This window comes from Rhinolophus sinicus, chromosome 8 (genome assembly GCF_057876585.1).
Source record: "Rhinolophus sinicus isolate RSI-liver-muscle chromosome 8, RSI-T2T, whole genome shotgun sequence".
Taxonomy (NCBI): domain Eukaryota; kingdom Metazoa; phylum Chordata; class Mammalia; order Chiroptera; family Rhinolophidae; genus Rhinolophus; species Rhinolophus sinicus.
The window spans coordinates 43,265,488-43,290,142 of NC_142508.1; the positions used below are offsets into that span (position 1 = coordinate 43,265,488).

Genomic DNA, 24,655 nt, shown 5'->3' on the forward strand with positions numbered 1-24,655 from the left:
AACGAATGAATGAATGTTTGCTTGCTATGTCCCTCACTGTCTCACCATCACCCTCACAGAAAGCAGTGGAAAGCCAGGCCCAGGGTACAACAGGTCCATGTGGACACAATCGTTCACATATTCTGCAAATTGGGACTGAGCCTGCTGGAGACTCAGGGCGATGATGGAGACAGACACCAGCCCAGTGGACATCAGTCAACCTGGGCCCAGTCTTTGCACTTCTGGAGCTCAGAGCCTATAAGGGGAAACAGAGACACTGAGACAGGGAGAGATAGCAAGAGATAGAGAGACACATAGATACAGAGAGGACGGGAGAAATGTCCTGCACTGTAAACACAGAGCCAGAGGCAGTGAGAGAACTGCCCGTTGCTGGTGAGAGCAGTCAGAGATCCAGAGGCTCAAATGTCCCCCTGCCAGGTCTCAGTCTCTCTGTCTTTCTCCACCCGTCCCCCTCCACCTCTGAGTTTAACCAGTTCTGTGTCTCTCCCCACTCCTATTTCTCCCATCTGTGGCTGTCACAGAAAGGAGGGTGAAGGAAGGGGGACTAGATTGATAACCACTGAGCACCCAGAGGCCCTACAAACACAAGGACGGGGAGATGCACAAATACACAAGCCCACACAGACTCCCACCTGGACACACACCACCATCACCACCATGCAAATGCAAACATCTCTTCACATAGGAATCAGTATAAATCCATATAAGCCTACACACATGCAAAAATACATACATAAGCACATGCGGACTCATACACAGAAACACATCAGCATGTTCACATAAATACAAACACCTCTTCACATATAAAAATCTTACAAGCACACACACAGATGCAATCGGGCATGGACAAACGTGCAAGCATAAACACACAAAGACCACAACTAGACAGTGTGTGCTCACCGTACCCACAAAAATAAACACATAATGATACAGGATAGTTAGCATGTCTCTAAGTAGACAGGGAGGTCCCTGGTGGAATCAACAAAGACAGCCATATCCTAAAATTCCAGGTTTTGAAATCACTCCTTTGCTCCAGGATAAAATGTAACAACTCCTTGAGGTTAATCATAAAGTTCCTTTTGGCCTGACAAACGGAGCAGATCGGATAGATAAGAGTGGGTTACTTTGCTAATTCCTTTAGGATGGTCAAGCAGAACAAACCTGGTAGACGAATTTGATTAGAAAGCGCCAGTTCCCTTCCTCAAACAGTTCCCCTCTTCAAACAGCTCCCCTTCCCCAAACAGGCAAGGGAAGGTATAAAAGTAAGAGCTTTTGCCTCAGTCATGGGGCCACCCCTATTCAGGACCCCCGCCCGCTCAGGAGTGTTGACTCTTTGCTTTCAATAAACTATCCTCTTCTTGAAACTCTTTGCCTCTCCTGGGTCCGTGTTTCCATTCTTCGGTCTCACGAGACACGATCCCAGCCCACACCCAGAAACTGCCGGCAGATCCAACATCATCTACATCATTTGGGGACTCCCAGGAAAATATTCCTCCATCAATAACGCGTGTGTGGACAGACACTCACGTTGACCTTGGAAATTACCACAGGATTTCTGCTGGCATCTGGGGAAGGAGAGCTGGGGCAGGGGGTGAGCAGGTCACTGGGCTGCGGGAGAGGGAAGTATGGGCCCCTTAGCACCTCTCTTTCAAGTTCACATTCCTTGACAATGATGAAATGGGAGGCGGGGAATGGGTAGAGTTATATAAGTGGGAAGAGGCAGGCTCAAGAGAAAGGGCCCAGCTTGAAACTGCAGTGGGCTGGAAGGCAGTGAGACGGGGAGCATGACGCTCAGTGTCCTCCTCCTCCTGGCTCTCCTCACAGGACTCTTGTTTCTCCTGGCCAGGGACCACCCAAAGGCACATGGCCGCCTCCCACCAGGCCCGCGTCCTCTGCCCTTCTTTGGGAACCTTCTGCAGATGGGCAGAAGAGGCCTACTAAAATATATCCTGAGGGTAAGATGCAAATGTGCGGGGTCTGAGGGTGGCTCCTTGTCTCCGTACTTGGGGATCACGCACCAGGAGTGAGCTTTCCAGGCTCAGGGATGGGGTGTGCGAAGGTTGGTGAGTAAGAGGCATGGAGCTGAAGCTCGGTGGATGGCAGTCAGATAGTCAGAGACGCCCTGCTCAGTTGGAAGTGCATGGCACTGTCCCTGGAGTGGGCAAGTGGGCATGAGGAGGTGTCTGGGTATGAGCCAAGGGTGTCGAAGTTCACATGTTCTGTCGCCACTGGAAGAGACAGAAAAAGGAGCAGTGGCAGCAATCCATCGGTTATTCCTCTGTCAGTAAAAGAGAGCAAAGTTTGACTCATGCCAGTGTCAGGACATGCAGAGGAGGAGGGGAGAATGGGGTGGAGGCTGCGTTCAGAGTGTTTCCCAGTAACCACCATGGTGACCGCATTCCTCAATCTTGGACTTGTCATCCCTTTGCTTTTAATAGAGAGAGTTTTATCACATATATGGAGGGGCCCCAAGTACATATTATTTAGTTCTCATTGTCTTCCATACCACTGGGTACCATGCTTTCCTGGAAATTCTTGGATTTAGTTTCTTCATTCAGAATTATGTGGCTAGGATTTACCTATATTGTCATGGGACTTCTTTAAATCTTGTTTACAACAAACAGCCCTGGGGGCTAGGTGAGGTGTTCTCCCCATCTCAGAGGTATAGACAGTGGGGCTTAGCCTAGGGAAGGTACTAGTTCACAGTCACAGCTGGGACTTCACAGAAGGGAAGCTGCGATCCAGCCTGGAGGTCTCTTGATCTCTAGCGTCCTCACAGACTGAAGCTGCCTAACAGTTTGGGGATCACTATATCCTTTGAGGATCTGATGAAAGTGTGGGCTCTCTCCCCTCCCAGTATCCACACACATTTTTGCATAAAATTTTGAGAGTTTCAGGGCCCTAACACTCTTTCATGGCCCTTCCAAGGATCCTCTAGGTGTCCACGTACTCCAGTATCATTGCATCTTGGAGAGAGAGAGAGACAGAGAGAGAGGACATGAGCTACTGGGTTTCATTATGGACAGGTTGGGGAGGGTGGCACTGCCCCTCCTCCACTCCCCAATATGCTCCCAAATCCTTCTGGAGTCAGACAGGCTTGGATTCGTGTTCTAGGTTCAACTCTTATTCAATCAGTCTTTTTACTGTTCTGTAAAATAAGACGGTGACAATAAGAATGCATGCCTCATGAGACTGTTCTGAGGATAAGATGGGGTATTGCATACAGCCTGGTGTATAGTAAATGCTCATTAAATGGCAGCTACTTTGATCCATTCATTCATTTATTCCCTCATTCAATAGTGATTTACTGGACCCCTTCTGTATGCCAGGGAATATTGGCATTGGACAGGACATACAAAATAAACTAAGAAGGAAATACTGGTAGACAAGAACTATGATTATAATAAGGCAGTGTGCTGTTTTAGGAACGTGGTGGGAGCTACTTTAGATTGAGTGGTGAGGGAAAGGCTCCATCCTGCTTTGTTTCCGGGCAGAGATACTGAAAGATGCAGGAGGAAGGCCTCAGAGAGAGGCAGGTGTCCCGGTGCAAGAACTCTGAAGTAGGAGCAAGTTCAGCGTGTTTGGGGGAGAACGCAAAGGCTGGATCTGAGTGAGCAAAGGGATGAGTGGGAGGAGAAGCAGCGGGGTGTTGGGGTCGTGTCACACAGGGCCCCGTGGACCGTGGTGGAGACTCGAGACCTTACTCTCAGTGAGGCGGGAGCTCTCTGGAGGGTTTGGAGCAGGTTAGGGATATTAATTAATTTACATTTTCATAGGATTACTCTGGCTTCAGGGTAAGGTGGGGTGGGTGGTGAAATGATTGCAGAGGGGACAGGAATGGGAGTAGGGAGACCAGAAGGAGGCTTTGCAGATCAGTGTGAGAGATTTTTCAGGAAACTTAACGTTTTTATGATTGTAAGTCAACTTTTTACTGAAATTTAACATCACCCTAAAAAGTGCACAAGTCAGTGAATTTTTCAAACAAAAATATTCATGTAATTGACATACAGATAAGTAACAACAGGCCCATTCCCAGAAAGTCCCTCAAGTCCCTTCCAGTCACTCCCTTCCCACTATCCTGACACAACAGGTCGTGTTACCTGGTTTTGAACTTCATATAAATAGAATTATGACATATGGACTCTTTTGTGTCTACTTCCTTTCGCTCAACATTATGCCTGCGTGTTTCATTCATGTTGTTGGGTGTAGCAGTGGTTTGTTCTTTTTCATTGCTGTGTAATATTCCATGATGCAGACATGTCACTATATATGCTATATTGGTGGTGCTGAGCATTTTATTAATAAAGTTTTGGTGATTCTCCTTGTTCTTTATTTTGGTGAAAACAAGTACACAATTTTTTATGTATCTGGAAGTGAAGTTGATGAATCACTAAGTGTACATGTGAACTTTCAGCTTCAGTAAATGCTACTGAGCAGTTTCCCAATGGGCTTACTGGTGTTAGGATCGTTCAGATTTCATGATCACCCCCAAGAGGGCCATCACTTTCCCTTCGTGTCAGCCAAGTAGGTGGTTCAGGGTAGTTCTCTGGGGGAAATCGTTGGGAGGCAGACAGCAAGTTGAAGTTGGGTCACAAGAAGGATGGTTGTCTAGTTGCGATACCAGGGAGATCTGACCAGACTCAAGGGTATGGGCCGGGGTGATATTAAACATATTTAACCATCTGTACTACTTGGGGTGCCAACCAATCATGCAGACCCTGTGGGTCATGGGTTAATCCTTTAGTTTCTGGGTCCTGGGAAAATGAAAGACAGATTGGGGTGGGGGGTTTGAGGTGGTGGTTAATTACCAATCTATAAGTAAGTGTTTTAATGGTTTAGCAACTGGGATGACCACAGAAGTGCATACTAATGGCAACCCTGGGTGTGGGTATGCTTGGCAGCTCCGAGACAAATACGGCGATGTTGTCACGGTGTACCTGGGGCAAAGGCCTGTGGTCATGCTATGTGGGATAGAGACCATTCGGGAGGCCCTGCTGGGCCAATCTGAGGCCTTCTCTGGTCGGGGGAAAATTGCCGTTCTTGATCAAACCTTCCAGGGATATGGTAAGAGCCTTATAGGCACCGGGAGGGGGTGGGGGATGGAGGATGGGGGTTGGGGAAGGTGAGTCTGGGAAGGGAGGATAAGGGGTGGAGAGGGACCCAGAATTTCCTTCCGACTTTCCCTGCAACCCATGCCTGTCTATACCCCAGGTGTGATCTTTTCCAACGGGGAATGCTGGAAGACCCTTCGGCAATTCTCTTTGGCCACCTTGAGACACTTTGGGAAGGGGAAGCGGAGTGTGGAGATGCTGATTCAGGAGGAGGCTCAGTGTCTGGTGGAGGAACTGCGGAAATCTCAGGGTGAGCCTGGGGAATGGGAAGGAAAGAAAGAGTGAAAAAGAGAGGTGCAGGGTGCAAAGCAACAGAAAGACAGGAGGTTTATGTGGCAGAGGAAAAAGAGAGGTAGAGATAAAGACAGAGCCTGAGAGATCATCAGACAGAGGGATGGGGACACAGACAGGGGCATGGAGATGGGCAGAGACGGGTAGGAGAGGGACACAGGGAGCCAGAAGAGATGCAGGGTGCAGTGTCGAGAATAACTCAAAGACATAAGCTTAGACATTAGCACACTGTTTACTTGTGTTCAGGGAAGTCATGGATTAATTGTATCTATCCAAGGCAAAAACAGGGCTTACATAAAGGAAAACAAAGAGAGAAAAGGGAAAAGTACAGACATTTTGAAAAGTACAAACTGTGTTTTTCTCTCCTGGGTGCACTACTGACGAGCTGGCAGCGAGCAAGGAGGGCACTTGGGGTTTTCTGCTCTTGGCACTTTCAGTTGTTTTTAGATTCTCCATAAACGCGTGTTTATGAGCTATAAAGGTGACAGGGTCCTTTCTCCAGAGATTGCGAGACATAGATGCGGAGGCTGGGAGGGAGAGGCAGAGGCGGAGACAGAAGGCACAATACAGGAAAAGGACAGAGAGAGGGACTGAGAAGAAATACAGGAGGAAACACAGTGACACAGACAGAGAGACAGAGAAGGAGAAAGAGACCAAGTTGGAGGGACTGAGACAAAGAGACACACAGAGGCAGAGAGAGTGGAAGGAAGACACTCGGAGAGGCAGAAAGAAACAAAGGCAGAGGAAATTAGAGAGACAGACAGGCTCAAGAAAGGATCTGCAGACGAACCAGAGAAGATGGGCAGAGGAGACCGGCAGAGAGGGGCTGCCTGACCTGACCTTGACTGACATTCCTGGGCTCACAGCCCACCCTCCCTGAAACACTGAGATCCTGGCTCATACAAACATCAGATAACAAGTACAGAAGGATTTCCTGAAGACCAGAGTCCTCTAGAAGTTAACAAAAGAAGAGAAGGGGAATGACAGAAAAGGGACAGGGAAAACAGTGTTTTAATTTGTACATGCAATGGATTCAACACCTGCACTGTGCTCACCCTGCCCTGGGAATTAACTGTACCTGTTCCCAGAGTCAGAGCTGGGGCCTACGAGGGACCAACCTCACAGTCTCTGTCGCTGGGTTGCCTGGGTCTGAGTCCTGACCCCAGCAGTGAGTCACATGGTCGAAAGACTTAACCTCTCTGTTTACCCTTATATGAAATGGGGATAATAACAGAACTGCACCTTCCTCACAAAGTAGAGGTGAGAATTAAATAAAATAATATGAGAAGTGCTTAGACTAAGGGCCTGGCACATCATACGGGCCAATGAGTGTTAGCTGTTAGTATTCCTATTTTCTTTATCATTACTGAGTGACAGAAGACAGTCACACAGAGATGGGGCAGAAACCAGATTCTCCCTAGGCATTTGAGTCTGTGTCCTGACCTGCTGCCCCCTCCTCCTAGGAGTGTTCCAGGACCCCGTTTTCTTCTTCCACTCCATCACAGCCAACATCATCTTCTCCGTTGTCTTTGGAAAACGCTTTGCCTACAGAGATCCTGAGTTCCTGAAGCTTCTGGACAAGTTCTACCAGACCTTCTCGCTCTGCAGCAACTTCTCCAGCCAGGTCAGGGAGAGTGTGAGGGCAGGTCGGGTGAGGTGGACATCCAGGGCACGGGGAAGGGGTGGTCTGCTTTGGGGCCATAGAAACTCAGCTTAGGGTTGGAAGAGTGGCAGCGACAACAGGGAGAGACAGGGTCACAGGCACCTGGAGGGAGAGAGAGATGGTGGGACAGAGACTGAGAGACCAAGAGAAAGAAAGGGGAGTGATGGAGGAGGCAGAAATGGAGAGTCAGAGAATTAGAGGGAGAGACTAAGAAAACGAGGGCTTGGAAGAGAAAGAAGAAAAGAAAGAAGAAAGAAAACAAGGCAGAAAAGGGCAGAGATAAGGAGATCCTATGAGATAGAGTTGAAAATGTGTATGTGTGTGAGAGAGAGAGAGCTAGAGAGAAAGAGAGAGAGAGAGAGAGACAGAGAGAGAGAGAGACAGAGAGACAGAGAGAGAGACAGAGATTCCTCTTGGAGGTTTTAGGGCCCAGGAGGGCTGCCTTTTCCTGCGATTCGCTAGCTCAGCCCCAGGAGGACCTCACAGCCCCTTCTCTCCCACAGATGTTTGAGTTCTTCTCCAACATCGTGAAGTACATTCCTGGCGCACACAGGCAAATCTACAGAAACCTGGAGGACGTGAAAGTCTTCATTGGTCGCAGTGTGGAGAAGCACAGGGAGACCTTGGAACCCAGCGACCCACGGGACTTCATCGATACCTTCCTGCTCCGCATGGAAGAAGTGGGGTTTGGGAAAAGGAAAAGGGAACAGAGGGAGAAAAAGATGAGGGGTTGAGAAGAAGAGAGAAAGAAGAAGGGGAGAGAAGAACAGAGGATGAGGAAGGGAGATTAGGAAAAGGTGGGGGAGATGTGGAAAGGAACGGAAGGGAAAATGGAAGGAAGGAGAAAGTGGAGAAAGTAGGGAGGGGAGAGAGAGAGAGAGCGAGAGAGCGAGAAGCGAGAGAGCGAGAGAGAGCGAGAGAGAGCGAGAGAGAGCGAGAGAGAGAGAGAGAGAGAGAGAGCGAATACGGAACAGGACAAGGAATAAAAGTACAGCAACAGGTAAAAAGACCCACAGAGGCAGAAAGACGCTGGGAGAGGAAGCCAGACAAACACACCGAAGAGATGAAGACATGGATTGAAACAGTGACAGAGTTGGAGAGAGACTGAGAGAGACAGAGATAGATAATGGATGGACACGCAGAGGATAGAGAGAAAAGTAAAATTGGCCAGGTGGTGTGAGAGACCCAGAAACAAGTGGAGGGAGACTGGAGACATGAGTGTAGCAAGGCTCCAGCCTCCCCTGACCCAACTCTGTTCCTCTGGACCCAGGAGAAATCTGACCCGAACAGTCAGTTCCACCAACAGAACCTCATCACCACTGTTCTCTCACTCCTCTTCGCGGGTACCGAGACCGTCAGCACCACTCTTCACTATGGATTCCTGCTCCTGCTCAAATACCCCCACATCACAGGTGGGCTGGCTGGGACAGCCAATCAAGGGGCGTCTCTGACCCCTTTGTGGCTGCAGAAGTGGGGTAGGGGTCCTGCTTGAATGAGAGAGGCAGCATTCCCCTCTTATGTCAGGAACACTGAAGGATTGAATGAGTGGTGAACTAAGCCAGCCCTGCTGGTGGATGGACAAATGAAAAATCTGTCAATCTGTTCTCTCCCTGTTTTTGCCAATCACTTAAAGATTGACTCGTCCGTCCGTCCATCCATCCATCCATCCATCCATCCATCCATCCATCCATCCGTCTGCACTTTTGTCTATTAATTGATCTGATACTTTCATCTATGATTCACCCAAGAGCATACACTTCCATTCCTCATTTGGATTAACTGATTCATTTATTGATCCTTTGAAATAGTGGTTAATTAAATGAACTCTTTATCATTGATCCATTGGCTCATTTATCCATTCATTCATTCATGCACCCATCTAGTCCTTTTATGAACTCGATTTCAGTCCTTAATCCTTCCATCACTCAGTCTTTCAATTCATCCTTGTACCCTTCTCCCCCTTCATTTATTCATTCAATAATTCACTCATTGATTGATCTTTGATTTATTCATTTATCATCAAGACATCCATCCATTTATTACTTTATTTACCTATTTTTTCCATTAATTTGTTTGTTCACTTATTCCTGCATAAATCTAGCCATCCATCCATCCATTCATGTGATTTATTAGTTTAATTAGGTTGATTTATTTATTTGTCTTGGGACCATTTATTAATTAATGATTTATTAACTCACCTACTGATTGATAAATAAATACATACATCTAATATTAATGTTCTTCTACACATCAGTCTTTTCATTTATGAATTGATTGATTAATTGATGTATTCATTTATTTATCCAGTTGTTCTTGGGTTGATCTATTGATCTATTTCACTGTTATGCTTCTGAGGACCCAGAATAGTGCATCATCTATAATACACACGTAATAAATATTAGTTGATTTTCTACTCATATTAGAGGGGGAATTTTGACAGGTTCATAGCCTCGAGTTCTTTTTATTTTCCCTTTTTTAACTTCTTTTACATTTTTTTAGCCTTGAGATCTTAATCTGAAATTCTATGGAAAATTGTGCATGTGTGTGGTGTGTCTGTGTGTGTGTTCACTTGTGCACATGGGGAGAGAATCCATAACATTCATTAAACATCAACGTGGGAATTTTTCTTGCTTCCTCCTTTGCCTCCCCCACCCCAAGCTGGTTGCTCTGAGGGATGTTTGTTACCCTCTATTATAGTTTTTTTCCAGGCTCATTGGCGCATAGAAAGCAGTGTCTCTGCTGAAATGCCTCTTTAAATGAGGTTTTCTGGTTCCACTCTTCTGTGCAGAGAGAGTCCACAGGGAGATTGATCAAGTGATTGGCTCACATCGGCTTCCAGTCCTTGATGACCGAACGAAAATGCCATATACTGACTCAGTCATTCATGAGATTCAGAGATTCGGGAACCTCATCCCCATGGGCGCGCCCCACATGGTCACCGAAGACATTCAATTCCGAGGGTACTTCATCCCAAAGGTGAGGCCAGCTGGTGTGATCACATTTCTCTGGTGTGGGCATCCTGGGTTCTCTTAATCTCCAAGTTTGACCTCTTGTTGTTTTATCACTAGGGCTTCTTGTTTTGTTTCATTTTTGTTTTGTTTTCAAGGGTGGGGTGGGGAAGACAATGGCAATATCTTTGATCTTGTCATCATCTCTCAGGGCACTGAAGTATTTCCCATCTTGAGCTCCGCTCTCAATGACCCATGTTACTTTGAAAGCCCACACACCTTCAACCCTGACCACTTTCTGGATGCTAATGGGGCACTAAAGAAGAATGAAGCTTTTATCCCTTTCTCCCTAGGTAAGTTGGATCCATACTCACTTCCCCAGACACCAAAGTGCAGTTGTCTTCCCCTCCTTAAAACAATCAAGGAGAGGTCTTTGTTTATGGAGTAGTTAGTATGTTCCAGTTGTGTTACCTGCGTTATCCCATGCCATATTCACTGCCACCATTGAGAAGTGAGATCTCAACCCAATGGCACATCTTGGTAAGCTGGACCAAGGGCAAGTGTGTTAACCTCCTTACACCTCCGTATAAAATATCTGTTGAGCATTAATCTGAGCCCAATTCTTTACTGGGGGCCAAAGGAAATGCATCAGACATGTCACATGGAGACATAGACCCTGCCTCATGAAATTTACAGTCCAGCAGGGGAGATGGACAGTCATCATATAGCCACAAAGTAATGTCTAATTTTAAGATTGAATGCCTGAAATCTGTTTAGAACTGCTTGGCACAAAGTAAGTGCTCATAGGCGCTATGGTTATTATGATCATTATTATTAATCATAGCTGTGATAAGCACTCTAAAGGGGGCTTGGGGAGCACAAAATGGGAAGTACTGACTACTCCTGGTTGGTTAGTGACGAAAAACCTCACCTGAAGCCCTGGCTTCTATGCTAAAGATCTCATGGGTGAATATCAACCAACCACTGGAAAGAAGCACAGGGAAGGCTAAGTGCAAGGCCTGAAGGTCGATACAGCGTGGCACATGTGAGAACCTAGAAGAGCCCAGGGAACCCGGGTTGTAGATTACAACAGGGGACAAAGGTGAAGAGCTCAGCTGGAGCCTCGACAGCTGAGGGGAGCTGGGGTTTATCCTGTTGGCACTGAGGAGCTGGGGAGGGTCTTGACATGCCTTGACTTGTCTCTATCCCCATTCTGCACTCTTTGGCCCCATGCAAAGAAAATCCAAGCCCAGAGTCCTCACTTTTGGGGGCTACGGGAAGATCCCAGAATCAAGTTCCTAGTCTTGAGGTCTATCAGCAACTTCAGTGGCCCAGGGCCCTTGGCTCTGCCCAGTGCAATGGCCTCCCCTCTCATTTCACCTTAAATGAGAGTCTGGGGATATGTGGGTGGTGGGGGGAGGGTCAATTCCTTCATTCAATAGTTTTGTCCTAAGTTTAGAGAGAGATAGAAATATAGAGAAATAAGGACAGAGACAGACAAATTAGGATAAAGTGAGTGAGAAACAGAGAGAAAGGCAAGGAGAGACACAGAGGAAGCGAGATATAGGAAGATAGTGGCAGAAAGAGACAGAGGGTGAAAGTGAGACAACAGAGGTGGGAAAAGAAGGAGGAGGAGGAGGGAGAGGAGGAAAAAGAAGGAGAAAAGCAGAATAAGAGATAGAGAGAAAAAAGAGAGGGACATACGAGTAAGTAGAGAGGAAGAACCGGTGAAGGAGAGAAAAGGGATCTGTAGAGAGAGGTGAAACATGAGAGGGAGAGAGTTGCAGACAGAATCAGATCCAAATAGACAGAGACCAGGAGTCAAACAAGATTGAGGAAAGCAGAAAAAAAGAAAAGAAGAGAATAAGCGAAGAACAGAGAACCAGTGCCTGAAAAGAGGTCAGAGAAAAACACTGAAGTGACTGCTATGGGCAGAAAGACAAACCTAGCCACAAAGGTGAGAGCCAAAGACCTACCACAGGGTATCCTAAGGACAGCCCAGGGATGGGAGAATGGAGTGGGAGGGAGATAGCAGGCTGTTCTGGAAAGAGGTGGATTATAGAGCCGGTTACAGGAGAGGAACCAGCCCAGAGCCCTACCCCCAGGATTTCTGAGCTCATGTCTCCGAGTTTCTGAATGTGCCAACAATGTGGACCCTCCCCCAGGCACTTCCACACATGCACACTATCTAACAACTTGCAAGGTCTAAGAAATGCCTGGAAACCCATCCTTGAAATGGCCTTTCCAAGGTTGTCAGCTTGTAGATGAAGAACCACTAAGTAAGGGGAGAGGCTCTCCATGTGTCTGCCTCGGCTCCATTTGTCCTCATTTCTCTCCAAGCAAGTGGTTTACAACCTATTGGTGGGGCGAGGGGTGTGTACGTGGAAACCTTACACCTCTGAGAATGTGATGGGAGGCATAGACTCCCATCTCATGTGCATAAGTCCCATTCACAGATTTATAGACAATATGGAGTTTGAGGGGAACTCTTGAAGCCCATGACTTTCAGACTGAGATAAGAAGATAGACAATTATATGCAGTGCCAAACACACACCCCTCACTCCCCACCACATGCACCCAGAACAAAACACAAAGTACTAACTAACCTATAGGATCCTTAGTATGGACCAAGTATTAGTACCCACCACGTGGGGTTATTGAGAGATTCAAGAATTTTCACAAATATTAACTTCTTTTACCTCACAATAGGACTATGAGATAGGTACCATTCTCCTAATGCTAAGTCAGCACTAATCACACACCTATACACCCCATGTGGAGACACACACACTCACACATCCAACCAGGTGAGGGTCTTTAGACTCTGTGGGGCCAACTGAACCCTTGAAAATCTGACAGAAACTACAAACCCTCCCCTGGAAAAATGAGCAATGCACTTCCACCCAAAGATTTGCATCTAGTTTCAGAGGGTTTGGGATGCCCCTAAAAGTCCACCTGAATTGTAGGTTAAAGGCTAGTCCCATGCAAATAGATTGCAATAGACACAGGTGTCTGGGCTTTGGGCAAAGAACGTGCATGCATTCTGGGTGATCCACATTTGTGATCCTCTGTGCCCACAGGGAAGCGCATTTGTCTTGGCGAAGGTATCGCCCGCATGGAATTATTCCTCTTCTTCACCACCATCCTCCAGAACTTCTCCCTGGACAGCCCCGTGGCCTCTGAGGATATTGACATCACACCCCAGGAGGAGGGACTGGGCAGGGTGTCCCCAAACTACCAGATCCGCTTCTTGTCCCGCCGAGGGGGTTAAAGGAAGGGGTCAAAGGATTCCAGGGTCATAAAATATCCCCACCTCTGCAGGGAACGCTCCCTGACTCTCCATGTTTTCTTGCACCTGAGAGATGTGCTCCAAGCCAGTATCCATCCCCCTCCTTGGTTGCCACCTCCATGTAGTCTCATCTCCTTCCTTCATGCTGTAGCTCTTCGAAATACTCAAGGAGGTTTTTCCTTTCCTCTGGAATTCCAGGAGTGGTATGTATACAGAAACTGGAGGCTGAAAGGGGAAACTCAACTCAGGATTTCTCTACAGTTCTGCCACCCAGGCCACAGCTCACCTTGAGTGACTTCTCCCTTCTCAGAACAACCACAGCCTCCATTTATCAACTCCGTGCTCCATGAGCTGTGCAGATATGATCTCTCTTGAATCTCTCAATGGCCCCACGTGGTGGGTACAATGATCATGTCTATTGTATAGATGAGTAAACAGAGGCCGGGCATAGGTGTCAATTGTCCGAGGTCACATGGCTAGTGAGTGGAGAACCAAGATTCACACTCTATCTTCCTGGCTATAGAACTCAAACTCTTTACTAAAGCTCCCTCCCCATATGTTTTTAAATAAAAGTGAAATTCACAGAACAAAAAAAATCAAGAATTTTAAAGAACGTAATTTAGTGCTTTCTATGTCTCTGGATTTGCCTTTTCTACGTATTTTAACAGAATGGAATCACACAATATGTGATCTTTTGTGACTGGCTTCTTTCACTTAGAGTGATATTTTTGAGGTTCATCCATGTTGTGCCCCACCACAGTCCTCCTGCCTCCTCATCTCACTGCCTCTCCCTTTTCTGTCCAACATGAAAGTGTGTCCTCAGCCCCGGCTCCCTGATTTGTGTGATTATAAAATGGTGGCTTGGATTCCCTGATATTCCCCTTGAAGTCCTCTTAGACTCAAAAAAACATCCAAAGCCTGACATATTTGGGTCAGGTGGTGATCTGTGCCATTTTACGTGTGACCCATTTATTGTCAGGTCACAATAAATGACCTGCTCACCTTTCCAGAAGGTGACTATTTCTCCTTCACCTCAACGCCAGCTCCATGAAGGCAAACCTGTTGTCTTGTTCATCACGGTTCTGTCAGCACGTGGAGCCGTGTGTGGCTTAGAATAAATGTTCAAAACATTCGTTGAGGAATGGCTAAGTTAAGCAATGCCCAAAACTACCAACATGGAGCTAGGTTTCCCCATCAGATCACGCGTCCTCCATATCTCCCTCTGTTCTAATGCCCTGAAGAATCCTTGTCCTCAGATGCCCCAATTCTGCCTACCAGCTGTTCTCGATACCCGTTGTCACACAGCAGCATGCCTGTCTGTCCCCTCGTACCCACCCCTATAAAGAAAGAAGAGTCTGTGAGACTATTCCTTTTAGGGACATTGCTTCAACTTTATGCCATCTCCTTGTTTGGCCCCAAAGGATGGCTGGCTAGCCAAGGACGGGTAAGATTCCTCAAGAAAGGAACGACCTAAGACAGGCACGGTCATGTGGGGACCACCAGGAGAATTCAGGGGGTTGGTAGAGGTGGGCATAGACCCCCACCATCCCCCGTCTAAGGAGAGCTTCTGCCTCTGTGGCTGTGTTCCTTCCACAACCTGCTTGGGAAGTGATAACATCAGTTCTCCAACTCAGTAAGTTTTCAACATAAAGGTTTTGTCCCCTGGAGAGGTACAAACAATAGTTATTTATACATCATGGGACTTTTGGCAGGCAAGGATGATTGGTTTGAACCAGTTTTCTGGTATGGTGTATGAGACTCACAGTAAAAACAATGCTACTTCCTTGTATGTGCGTCAATAAAAGCCACAAGGTGGCCCAACTCGGGGCTCTCTGTCCTTTGAGGCTGAGACCCTTGGCCCCTGTTTCAAAACTTTCTTGATTTCTGTTTCTTTCTTAACCCTTCGCCGCCCCTTCTCGTTCTCTCACTGTCCGTGTTGCACTGGATGCGACAGATCCCTCATAAGCAATGCCACCCTTTGACAAAATTGGCTGAAAGCCACCCTTGCAAAAACTATGAAACCAGGCTTCACATGTCCTATCAGCTGGTGCACCACCATTTCCTGAGGGAGGCGCTCTTTGTTCATGGGTGTTGCCCACTAGGGTACCTCAGGCCAGCCAGGGGCCAATGGGGAAGTGCCTGTGTGACCCAACCGAGATGCAAAACCTTCTGGCCTCTGTAGCACCTGCCAACTTTGGGCTGGCTATTGCCTCTGGAGAGTTATAAGAAGTTCTGCCAAGGTACATGTCTGGTGTATTGTTTCCCACCAACCACAGAAAAAAACAACCAACAACAGAACAACTTACCTTTCAGGAGAGAGAGCAGGATGGAAGGCAGGCGTAGCGAGGACCGTGACGCTTTGAGCCATCCTGCTCCTCACTGTCCTCATAGGCCTCTTGCGACTCTGGGGCCACCCCACCTCCCAGGGCTGCCTCCCTCTTGGACCTCAGCCTCTGCCCTTCTTGGGGAACATTTTGCAAATAGACCGCAAGGGCCTTCTCAAGTCCTTCCAGGTGTTGAGAAGGGGAAGCAGGAAGTGTGTGGATGGGAAAAGTTCATGGGCAGCAAGGCAGTTGGGAATCGAACTTTTGAAGGGACTTCACAGGCCAGCTTGGGGCTTATCTTCTTTCAGCCACAATCTGGCCAATGTGCCCACTAGAGAAGCTTTTGGAATTCCTATGAGTAAGAGTGGAGGAAAGGGAGACGGGAGGGAGAAGTTCTGATAGACTTGAGGCTTTGAGCTGTGGTCTTTCTGATTTGGGAGGGAGAGGGACTAGAGCTCCGATGTGGGGAGTCTCTGCAATTCTTAAAATAGAAGCTGGGAAGGTTCTTAGAAAAGCTGAGAGAGGAAGACACTTGGGGTGAGGGCAGTGTGGGAGAATTGGGGGCTATGAAGTTCAAGTCTCTGTTCCACCCAGATGGGACTGCAGCCAGTGGGGTTTAAGCCACACTGGAAGTGTAACCCAGGTGTGAGTGTGGAGACCCTTCTCTTGAGCTGGGACTGAGATCTGGACCCTTTCCCACAGCTGCAGGAGAAATATGGGGATGTCTTCACAGTATTCCTGGGGCCCGGGCCTGTCATCGTCCTGTGTGGGTACGAGGCGCTGAAGGACGCCCTGGGGGATCGGCTGAGGCTTTCTCTGGCCAAGGGCACATGGCCATTGTTGACCCCATCTTCCAGGGAACTGGTGTGGGGACTGGGACAGGAACAGGGAACATCCCATGCTTTCTCCAACCTTCCCTCCACGCCCCACCAATCGGGCGTGGTCTTCACCAGTGGAAAATCTTGGGAGGCCCTTAGGCGATTCTCTCTGGCCACCATGCAGGACTTTGGGATGGGGAAGCAGAGCATTGAGAAGCGAATCCAGGAGGAGACTTAGTGTCTGGTGGAGGAACTGCAGGAATCCCAGGGTGACCCTGGGGCCAGGACCGGGGGGTGGAGGAACAGGCAAGGGGTGGGTGAGATGGGGACAGAAAGGGAGTGAGAGAACATGACTGATGGACAGACCCAGACACAGAAACAGAGAGATGCAAAGACAGGTTCAGAGACCGAGGGAAGGGGACAGAGACAAAAAGAGAACGAGGAAGATAGAGAGACAGAGACTAGGGAGGAGAGAAAGAGAGGCAGAGAAAGCAGGCAGACACAGAGAACAGAGACAGAGGGAAAACAAGACAGCAAAACTGAGCACACTGACATAGATCGATCCAGAAGCAGAGACTACAAGGAAAAGCCCTAGATTGAAAATGGTAAAGATAGAAATAGAGTCGGGAAACACAGAGTGTCAGTGAGGCCAAGGAGAAGGCGCACAAAGACATATGGGGCTTACAAAGACAGAGCATGAAGAGGCTGAGTCTCAAAGGAGTCCGAGACAAGGCCAGAATCAGATACCACTGCACCAAGAAAGTCAGACCAAGAAAAACAAGAGTCACGGTGGAGGAGACTCCCAGAAAGAAAAGCTGAGATGCAGAGGCCAGTGAAAGCTAGTCTGGCCAAGAGAAAGAGGAAGAAACCAATCAAACACTCTAAGACTGCACTAGTCAAGTCAGAGCAACCCAGAAGGACAATGCGGAAAAGCCCCCTTAACAGATCCTTTCTCCCCAGGGGCCTCTCTGGATCCTACCTCCCTCCTTAACTCCATCACAGCCAATATCGTCTGCTCTAATGTCTTTGGAGTGTGCTTTAATTACCAGGACCCCAGATTCTTACAGCTGCTAAATTTACTGAATGCGATCTTCACCAGTATCAGCTCTTTCTACAGCCAGGTAAGGCCACAGATTCCAGGGTGGCCAGGAATCAGGGTGAGTGGACCCCAGTAAGATGTTTTCTGTCCTGAACAGCAAAGCAAGAAGGCATCGAGAGGTTGGTTTTCTAGGCACACACTTCACCCCCTGCACCCTGTCAGGTGAGGTGATTAGTCAGAATGGAGGTAGCAATTAGGTCTTCTACAAGGGTGGACTGTGAGAGAAGAAATCTCAGCGGATATAAGAGTGACTGGGACAGAGTGCAGCTGTTCATGCGCCAGAGAGGGTGTGAATGTATGCATTTGGGTCTGCTCAGGTGGGAGGCTCATTCCCCAAGTCCTGGGGTGGATGGGACCCTTCAGATGTTGCTGTGTGCAATGTACAACCTCAACACCCACAGCACAAGCCCAGTGACTGGAACAGGTTCTGGGGCCTTTCCTGCTTCCCTCTAGATGTTTGAACTCTTCCCTGGCATCTTGAAACACTTCCCTGGCACCCATATTCGCTTGTTCAGCCTTAGTTAAGATGTGGAAGATTTTGTCATTGAGGTCATTGAGAGGCACTGGAAAACCCTGGACCTTAGCGCCCCAAAGGACCTAATTGATTCCTTTCTGCTCCCCATGGACGAGGCAAGGACTGCTGGATTGGGGTGGGTGTTGGGAAACAGAGTGATGGACACATTACTGACATTGAGCTAGTCTGTTTGGAGCACGAAGTTCGTGTTGCTTAAATATTGAAATACTTCCCTAAGGTTGATAGGAAAGCCATTGGACCAACCCCCTTCCCCTCAGTCCTTCCTCAGCCTCCCATGGACCGCCATTTGGAATGCCTTTTTAAAAGGCAGCAACTATTAAAGAGTTCACAGTGGGGGGCCTCAGAAATGATGCTTGCCCTTTCATGCTGATTGGTCCAAGACCCATGTATGTTCTGATTGGTCAGAGACCCAAGCCTGTTTTGATGTCAGTTCCGGTTGGTTGGAAGCTGATGTCTTTCTGGTTGATCTGACTAACCAATCAAGTGAGTTAAATATATTCGATATGACCCTTGAAATGATGGTGGCAAGGGCCAATCAGGAGAGCAAAGACACTTAAGGAGATAATAACAACGAAATGTCTTAAGTCCTAACCGTATCAAAACAACCCCAGATGATGAACTGTAGCACAGAGAGGTTAAATTCCTTACCCAAAGGCACACATCTAGTAAATGGTAGGGCTTGAGTCTGAACCCAGGCAGTTTGGCTCCAGGCCCCAACCTTTTGGCTTTGAATAGACAAAAAATGAAACAAGGAAAAAGAATAACTGGCTTGGAATAACATGGGGTTGGGCGGAGAGAAAAAAAAGAAAGACCCCAAAATCTCGAATCTCTGCAAGAGGAATAGTTAAGGATTGTCCTTTGTTGTCCCCAGGTGCTCTCTGATCCTGAGAGTATGTTCCTCCATAAGAAACTCATCCACATGGAGGTCCAGCTGTTTTTCGCTGGCAGGGAGGCCTCCAGCCCCACTCTGCACTATGGATTTCTTCTGCTTAAGAACCCTGATCTCTTAGGTAAACTGGGCGTCTGGTGTGTGGGGGCAGAGAAGGACCAGGTTCTCTGAGGCCATGATGAAAGGCGGTTGGGTGATGGGTAGAAAACAAACAACCTCTGTCCTGATCAGTCTGAAAAATATAAAAATCCACCCCTGTAGAGATTTGTAACTTATAATAAAGCTTTGTCACTGACAGAGCTCTTTGAAGTTGACCGGGTACTTTACAGTTTACAAAATACTTTTTCATTCAATGAACCATTCTGTGGTTTAGCATGTACTTTCCTTTTTTATATCAATTGATGCAGCAAAAGCATTTGACAAGATACAATATCCATTTATGATTAAAACACTTAATAAAATATGTATAAAAGGAAAATACCTTAACCTAATAGAGGCCATATATGACAAACCCTCAGCTAATATAATTAATGGTGAAAAACTGAAGCCCTTTGCTCTACGTTCAGGAACATGACAGGGCTGTCCCCTATCACCTCTGCTTTTCAACATAGTGTTGGAAGTCCTCACCAGTGCAATCAGGCAAGAGAAAGAAATAAGAGGCTTCCAAATTGGGAATGAAGAAGTTAAATTGTCACTCTTTGCAGATGACATGATGCTATATATAGAAAACCCTAAAGACTCCACCAAAAAGCTATTAGAAACAAACGAATACCATAAAGTTGCTGGCTACAAAATCAACATACAAAAGTCCATTGCATTCCTACATACTAACAATGAAATCTCAGAAAAAGAAATTAAAAAAACAATTCCTTTTGCAATTGCAACAAAAAGAATAAAATACCTAGGAATAAACTTAACCAAGGATACAAAAGACCTACATGCTGAAAACTATAAGACATTTTTAAAGGAAATTGAAGAAGACACAAAGGAATAGAAAGACATTCTGTGCTTATAGATTGGAAGAGTCAACATAGTTAAAATGGCCATATTACCCAAAGCGATATACAGATTTAATGCAATCCCCGTCAAAATCCCAATGGCATTTTTTAAAAGAAATAGAACAAAAAATCATCAAATTTGTATGGAACCACAAAAGACCCTAAATAGCCAAAGCAATCGTAAGGAGAAAAAAACACACACCAATACTGGAGGTATTACACTCCCTGACTTTAGCTTGTACTACAGGGCAACAACAATCAAAACAGCATGGTATTGGCAGAAAAACAGATGCACAGACCAATAGAATAGAATTGAGAACCTATAAACACACATAAATATGGACAGATAATTTTTGACAAAGAAGCAAAAAATATACAATGGAGAAAAGACAGCCTCTTCAATAAATGGTGCTGGGAGAATTGGAAAGCCACGTGCAAAAGAATGAAACTGGACTGCTATCTGTCACCATGTACCAAAATTAATTCAAAATGAATCAAAGACCTAAGCATAAGACCTGAAACAATGAACTGTATAGAAGAAAACATAGGTACTAAACTTATGGACCTTGGGTTCAAAGAGCATTTTATGAATTTGACTCCAAAGGCAAGGGAAGTAAAAGCTAAAATAAATGAATGGGACTACATCAAACTTAAAAGCTTCTGCACAGCAAAAGAAACCATCGACAAAATAAAGAGGCGACTAACTGAATGGAAGAAGATTTTTGCAAACAACGCCTCCGATATGGGACTAATATCCCAAATATACAAGCAACTGATTTCTGAATATTAATTTTGTATGCTGCTACTTTACTAAATTCATTTATCAGTTCTAATAGTTTTTTGGTGGAGTCTTTGGGGTTCTCTATATATAGTATTGTGTCATCTGCATATAATGACAATTTTACCTCCTCCTTAAAAATTTGGATGCCTTTTATTTCTTTTTCTTGTCTGATTGCTGTGGCTAGAACTTCCAGAACTATGTTGAATAGAAGTGGAGAAAGTGGGCAACCTTGCCTCGTTCCTGATCTTAAGGGGAATGGTTTTAGCTTTTCCCCATTGAGTACGATGTTAGCTGTGGGTTTAGCATATGTGGCCTTTACTATGTTGAGACATGGTCCCTCTATTCCCACCTTCTTAAGAGTTTTATCATAAATGGCTGCTGGATTTTGTCAAATGCTTTTTCTGCATCTACTGATATGATCATACGACTTTTTATTTTGCATTTTGTTAATGTGGTGTATCACATTAATTGATTTTTGGATGTTGAACCAGCCTTGCACACCAGGAATGAATCCCACTTGATCATGGTGTATGATCTTTTTAATGTATTGCTGAATTCTGCTTGCTAATATTTTGTTGAGGATTTTTGCATCTATGTGCATTAGGGATATCAGCTTGTAGTTTTCTTTTTTTGTAATGTCTTTGTCTGATTTGGGGATCAGGGTGATAGTGGCCTTGTAAGAAGTGTTTGGGAGCCTTCCCTCCTTCTCGATTTTTTGGAATAGTTTGAGGAGAATAGGTGATAATTCTTTTTTGAATGTTTTGTAAAATTCACATGTAAAACCATCTGGTCCAGGGCTTCTGTTTGTTGGGAGCTATTCAGGTTTTCTATTTTTTCCTGAGTTAGCCCTGGAAGGTTATATGCTTCTAGAAAATTGTCCATTTCTTCCAGATTGTCTAATTTGTTGGCATATAGTTGCTCATAGTAATTTCTTAAAACTTCTTGTATTTCTGTGGTGTCTGTTGTCACTTCTCTTTCATTTCTGATTTTATTAATTTGGGTCCTTTCTTTTTTTTTTTTTTTTTTTTTTTTTGATGAGTCTGGCTGAAGGTTTGTCAATTTTGTCTTCTCAAAAAATCAGCTCTTGGATTCATTGATCTTTTGTATTATTATTATTATTTTTTGGTCTCTATTTCATTTATTTCTGCTCTGATCTATATTATCTCCTCCCTTGTACTCCCTTTGGGTTTATTTTGCTGTTCTTTTTCCAGATCCCTTAAGTGTAAGGATCAACTGTTGATTTGTGATTTTTCTTGTTTCTTTAGGTAGGACTGCATTGCTATGAATTTCCTTCTTAGGACTGCTTTCACTGCATCCCGTAGATTTTGGGTCATTGTGTTTTCATTCTCATTTGTCTTGAGATATCTTTTGATTTCTTCTTTAATCTCTTTGTTGACTCATTCATTATTTAGTAGCATGTTATTCAGCCTCCATGTATTTGTGTGTCTTCCAGTTTTTTTCCTGTAGTTGATTTCCAATTTTCATTGCACTGTGGTCAGAGTAGACACTTGGTCTGATTTCTATTTTCTTAAATTTATTGAGGCTTGTTTTGTGGACTAACATGTGATCTATCTTGGAGAATTTCCATGTGTGCTTGAGAAGAATGTGTATTCTGCAGCTTTGGGGTGAAATGCTCTGAAAATATCAATTAAGTCCAACTGGTCCAATGTGTCATTTAAGGCTGCTGTTTCCATATTTATTTTCTGTCTGGAGGACATGTCCCTTGTTGTCAGTGGTGTGTTGAAGTCCCCTACTATGATAGTGTTACTGTTGATCTCTGTCTTCATGTCAGTCAATATCTCTTTTATATATTTAGATGCTCCTATGTTGGGTGCATAGATGTCTACTAGGGTTATATCCTCTTGTTGGATCGATCCCTTTATTATTATGTAGTGCCCATCTTTGTATTTTAATATATTCTTCATTTTAAAGTCTATTTTGTCATCTATAACTTGCTACTCCAGTTTTTTCTCATTTCCATTTGCATGAAATATCTTACTCCATCCCTTCACTTTCAGCCTGTGTGTGTCTTTTGATCTGAGGTGAGTCTCTTGCATACAGCACATGCAAGGGTCTTGTTTTCTTATCCACTCAGCCACCCTATGTCTTTATTTTATTTTATTTTATTAGTTTCAGGTGCACAAGACAAAGCAATACTTAGACGTTTATCATTTATATCCCTCACACTGTGTGAACCCCCCTCCCCCCATCCACTATCCCTCTGACATCGCACAGAGCCATTACATTTCCACTATCTCTATTCCTAATGCTGTACTCCGCTTTCTATAACCATATACATATATATAATCACAGTTGGCATTCATTATTGTTCAGCTTCAGGTGTACAGTGCAGAGATCAGGCATCTACATCATCCCTGCAGTGGTCTCCCAAACGGGACACGTGTCTATCGGATACCCTACAAAATCTTTACATCATTGATTACGTTCCCCAAATTAATTTTAAAAACCCCGTGGCCATCTTGTGGTTACCAACTATTTTCTAAACCCCTCACCTTCCCCCTTATCCCCACCCCCCCGCCCATCTAGCAACCCTGAGTTTTTCCTCTATGTCTCCAAAACTGTTTCTGATTAGCACCCTATGTCTTTTGATTGGAGCCTTTAATCCATTTACATTTACAGTGATTATTGATAGGCACATAGTTATTGCCATTTTGTTTTTGTACTGCTGGTCTTCAGTAACTAGATTGTTTTCATCTTTCTTCTGTTTACAGAAGCCACAAAGGACTCTTCTTCATAGTGATAATAACAGCCAAAGTGGTTTGGTGTTTTTCTTGTGCCATTTTCATGAGCCACAGTTCCCACAGGGTAACGTGAAGAGGGACAGGTTACACCTGCACACACGGTGGGTTGTATTACAGGAGAGGAACCCGGAGCTTAAAAACCTGAACCTTTTGTTGTTTTTCTTTTTGTAGTTATGCTTGGTTTTTAAATATCTCAATTCCACCAGAATATGGGATTGTGCTAAATAAACATTACTTAGATCTATCTCTGCCATACCCAAGAATTTTCTTAAGACACTCTTCTGGAGATTTGGGAGGAAACAATCTTCCCTCTTCTAGCTTCAGTCCCACCCCATCATCGATTCCAACTTTGTGTGCTTGGAGACACATCTGAATATCAGAGGAGCACCTTGGGATATGTACTACCCATGGATATCACTAATCCTTTTTCAGTTTCACTAAGGGATAAGTGTGAGCATAAAGGTTTCTTTTGTTTTGTTTTTTATTTTCAATGTATTTAAACTAAAAAAATAAAATAAAATAAAAAACAGTTCACTCGTTTCCATCACCCCTCACCTCTGGGAAATACCAGTCTGTTCTTTGTATCTGTGAGCTTGGCTATCTTTTTAAAAATCAAGATTCTATATATATAAAAAAATCATATGGTATTTGTCTTTCTTTGACTTACTTCACTTAGCAAATCGCCCTCAAGATCTACCCATGTTGTCACACAAATGCAAGATTTCATTCTTTTTATGGCTGAATATTTTAGTATCGTAATTTATTTATCCATTCATTTATCAATGGACACTTAAGTTGATTCCATAAGTTGGCTATTGTAAGTAATGCTGCAATGAACATGGGGATGCACATGTCTTTTCGAATAGGTGAATTTTTTTTTTTTAGATAAATACCCAGAAGTGGAATTGCTGGATCATACCATGACTCTATTTTTATTTTATTTTTTTGAGTAACCTCCATACTGTTTTCCATAGTGGCTGCACCAATTTGCAATCCCACCGGCAGTGCACGAGGATTCTGCTTTCTCCTCATCTTTGCCAACCTTGTTATTTGTTGTCTTTTTGATAATAGCCATTCTGGCAGATGTGAGGTGGTATCTCATTAAGGTTTTGATTTGCATTTCCCTGGTGATTGGTGACATTGAGC

At 45.2% G+C, this 24,655-nt stretch overlaps 1 protein-coding gene and 1 pseudogene across 1 annotated transcript; both read left to right on the top strand.

Moving 5' to 3' along the window:
• The first annotated feature begins 1,733 nt into the window (after window positions 1-1,733).
• On the top strand, window positions 1,734-13,984 carry LOC109458115 (cytochrome P450 2B11). The gene is made up of 9 exons (XM_019751521.3): window positions 1,734-1,955; window positions 4,902-5,064; window positions 5,212-5,361; window positions 6,866-7,026; window positions 7,569-7,745; window positions 8,336-8,477; window positions 9,854-10,041; window positions 10,225-10,366; window positions 13,095-13,984. The coding sequence occupies exons 1-9, from the start codon at window positions 1,785-1,787 to the stop codon at window positions 13,283-13,285; spliced, it is 1,485 nt and encodes a 494-aa protein (XP_019607080.2). The 5' UTR covers window positions 1,734-1,784; the 3' UTR covers window positions 13,286-13,984.
• Window positions 13,985-15,460: 1,476 nt separating this feature from the next.
• On the top strand, window positions 15,461-19,139 carry LOC141567667 (cytochrome P450 2B4-like; annotated as a pseudogene).
• Window positions 19,140-24,655: the final 5,516 nt, after the last annotated feature.

Bases quoted from the DNA above. Each gene is read 5' to 3' on its own strand.
- LOC109458115 (XM_019751521.3), top strand. From the start codon at position 1,785: ATGACGCTCAGTGTCCTCCTCCTCCTGGCTCTCCTCACAGGACTCTTG. The intron at 1,956-4,901 runs GTAAGATGCAAA...TATGCTTGGCAG, and splicing joins TACTAAAATATATCCTGAGG to CTCCGAGACAAATACGGCGA. The intron at 5,362-6,865 runs GTGAGCCTGGGG...CCCTCCTCCTAG, and splicing joins GGAACTGCGGAAATCTCAGG to GAGTGTTCCAGGACCCCGTT.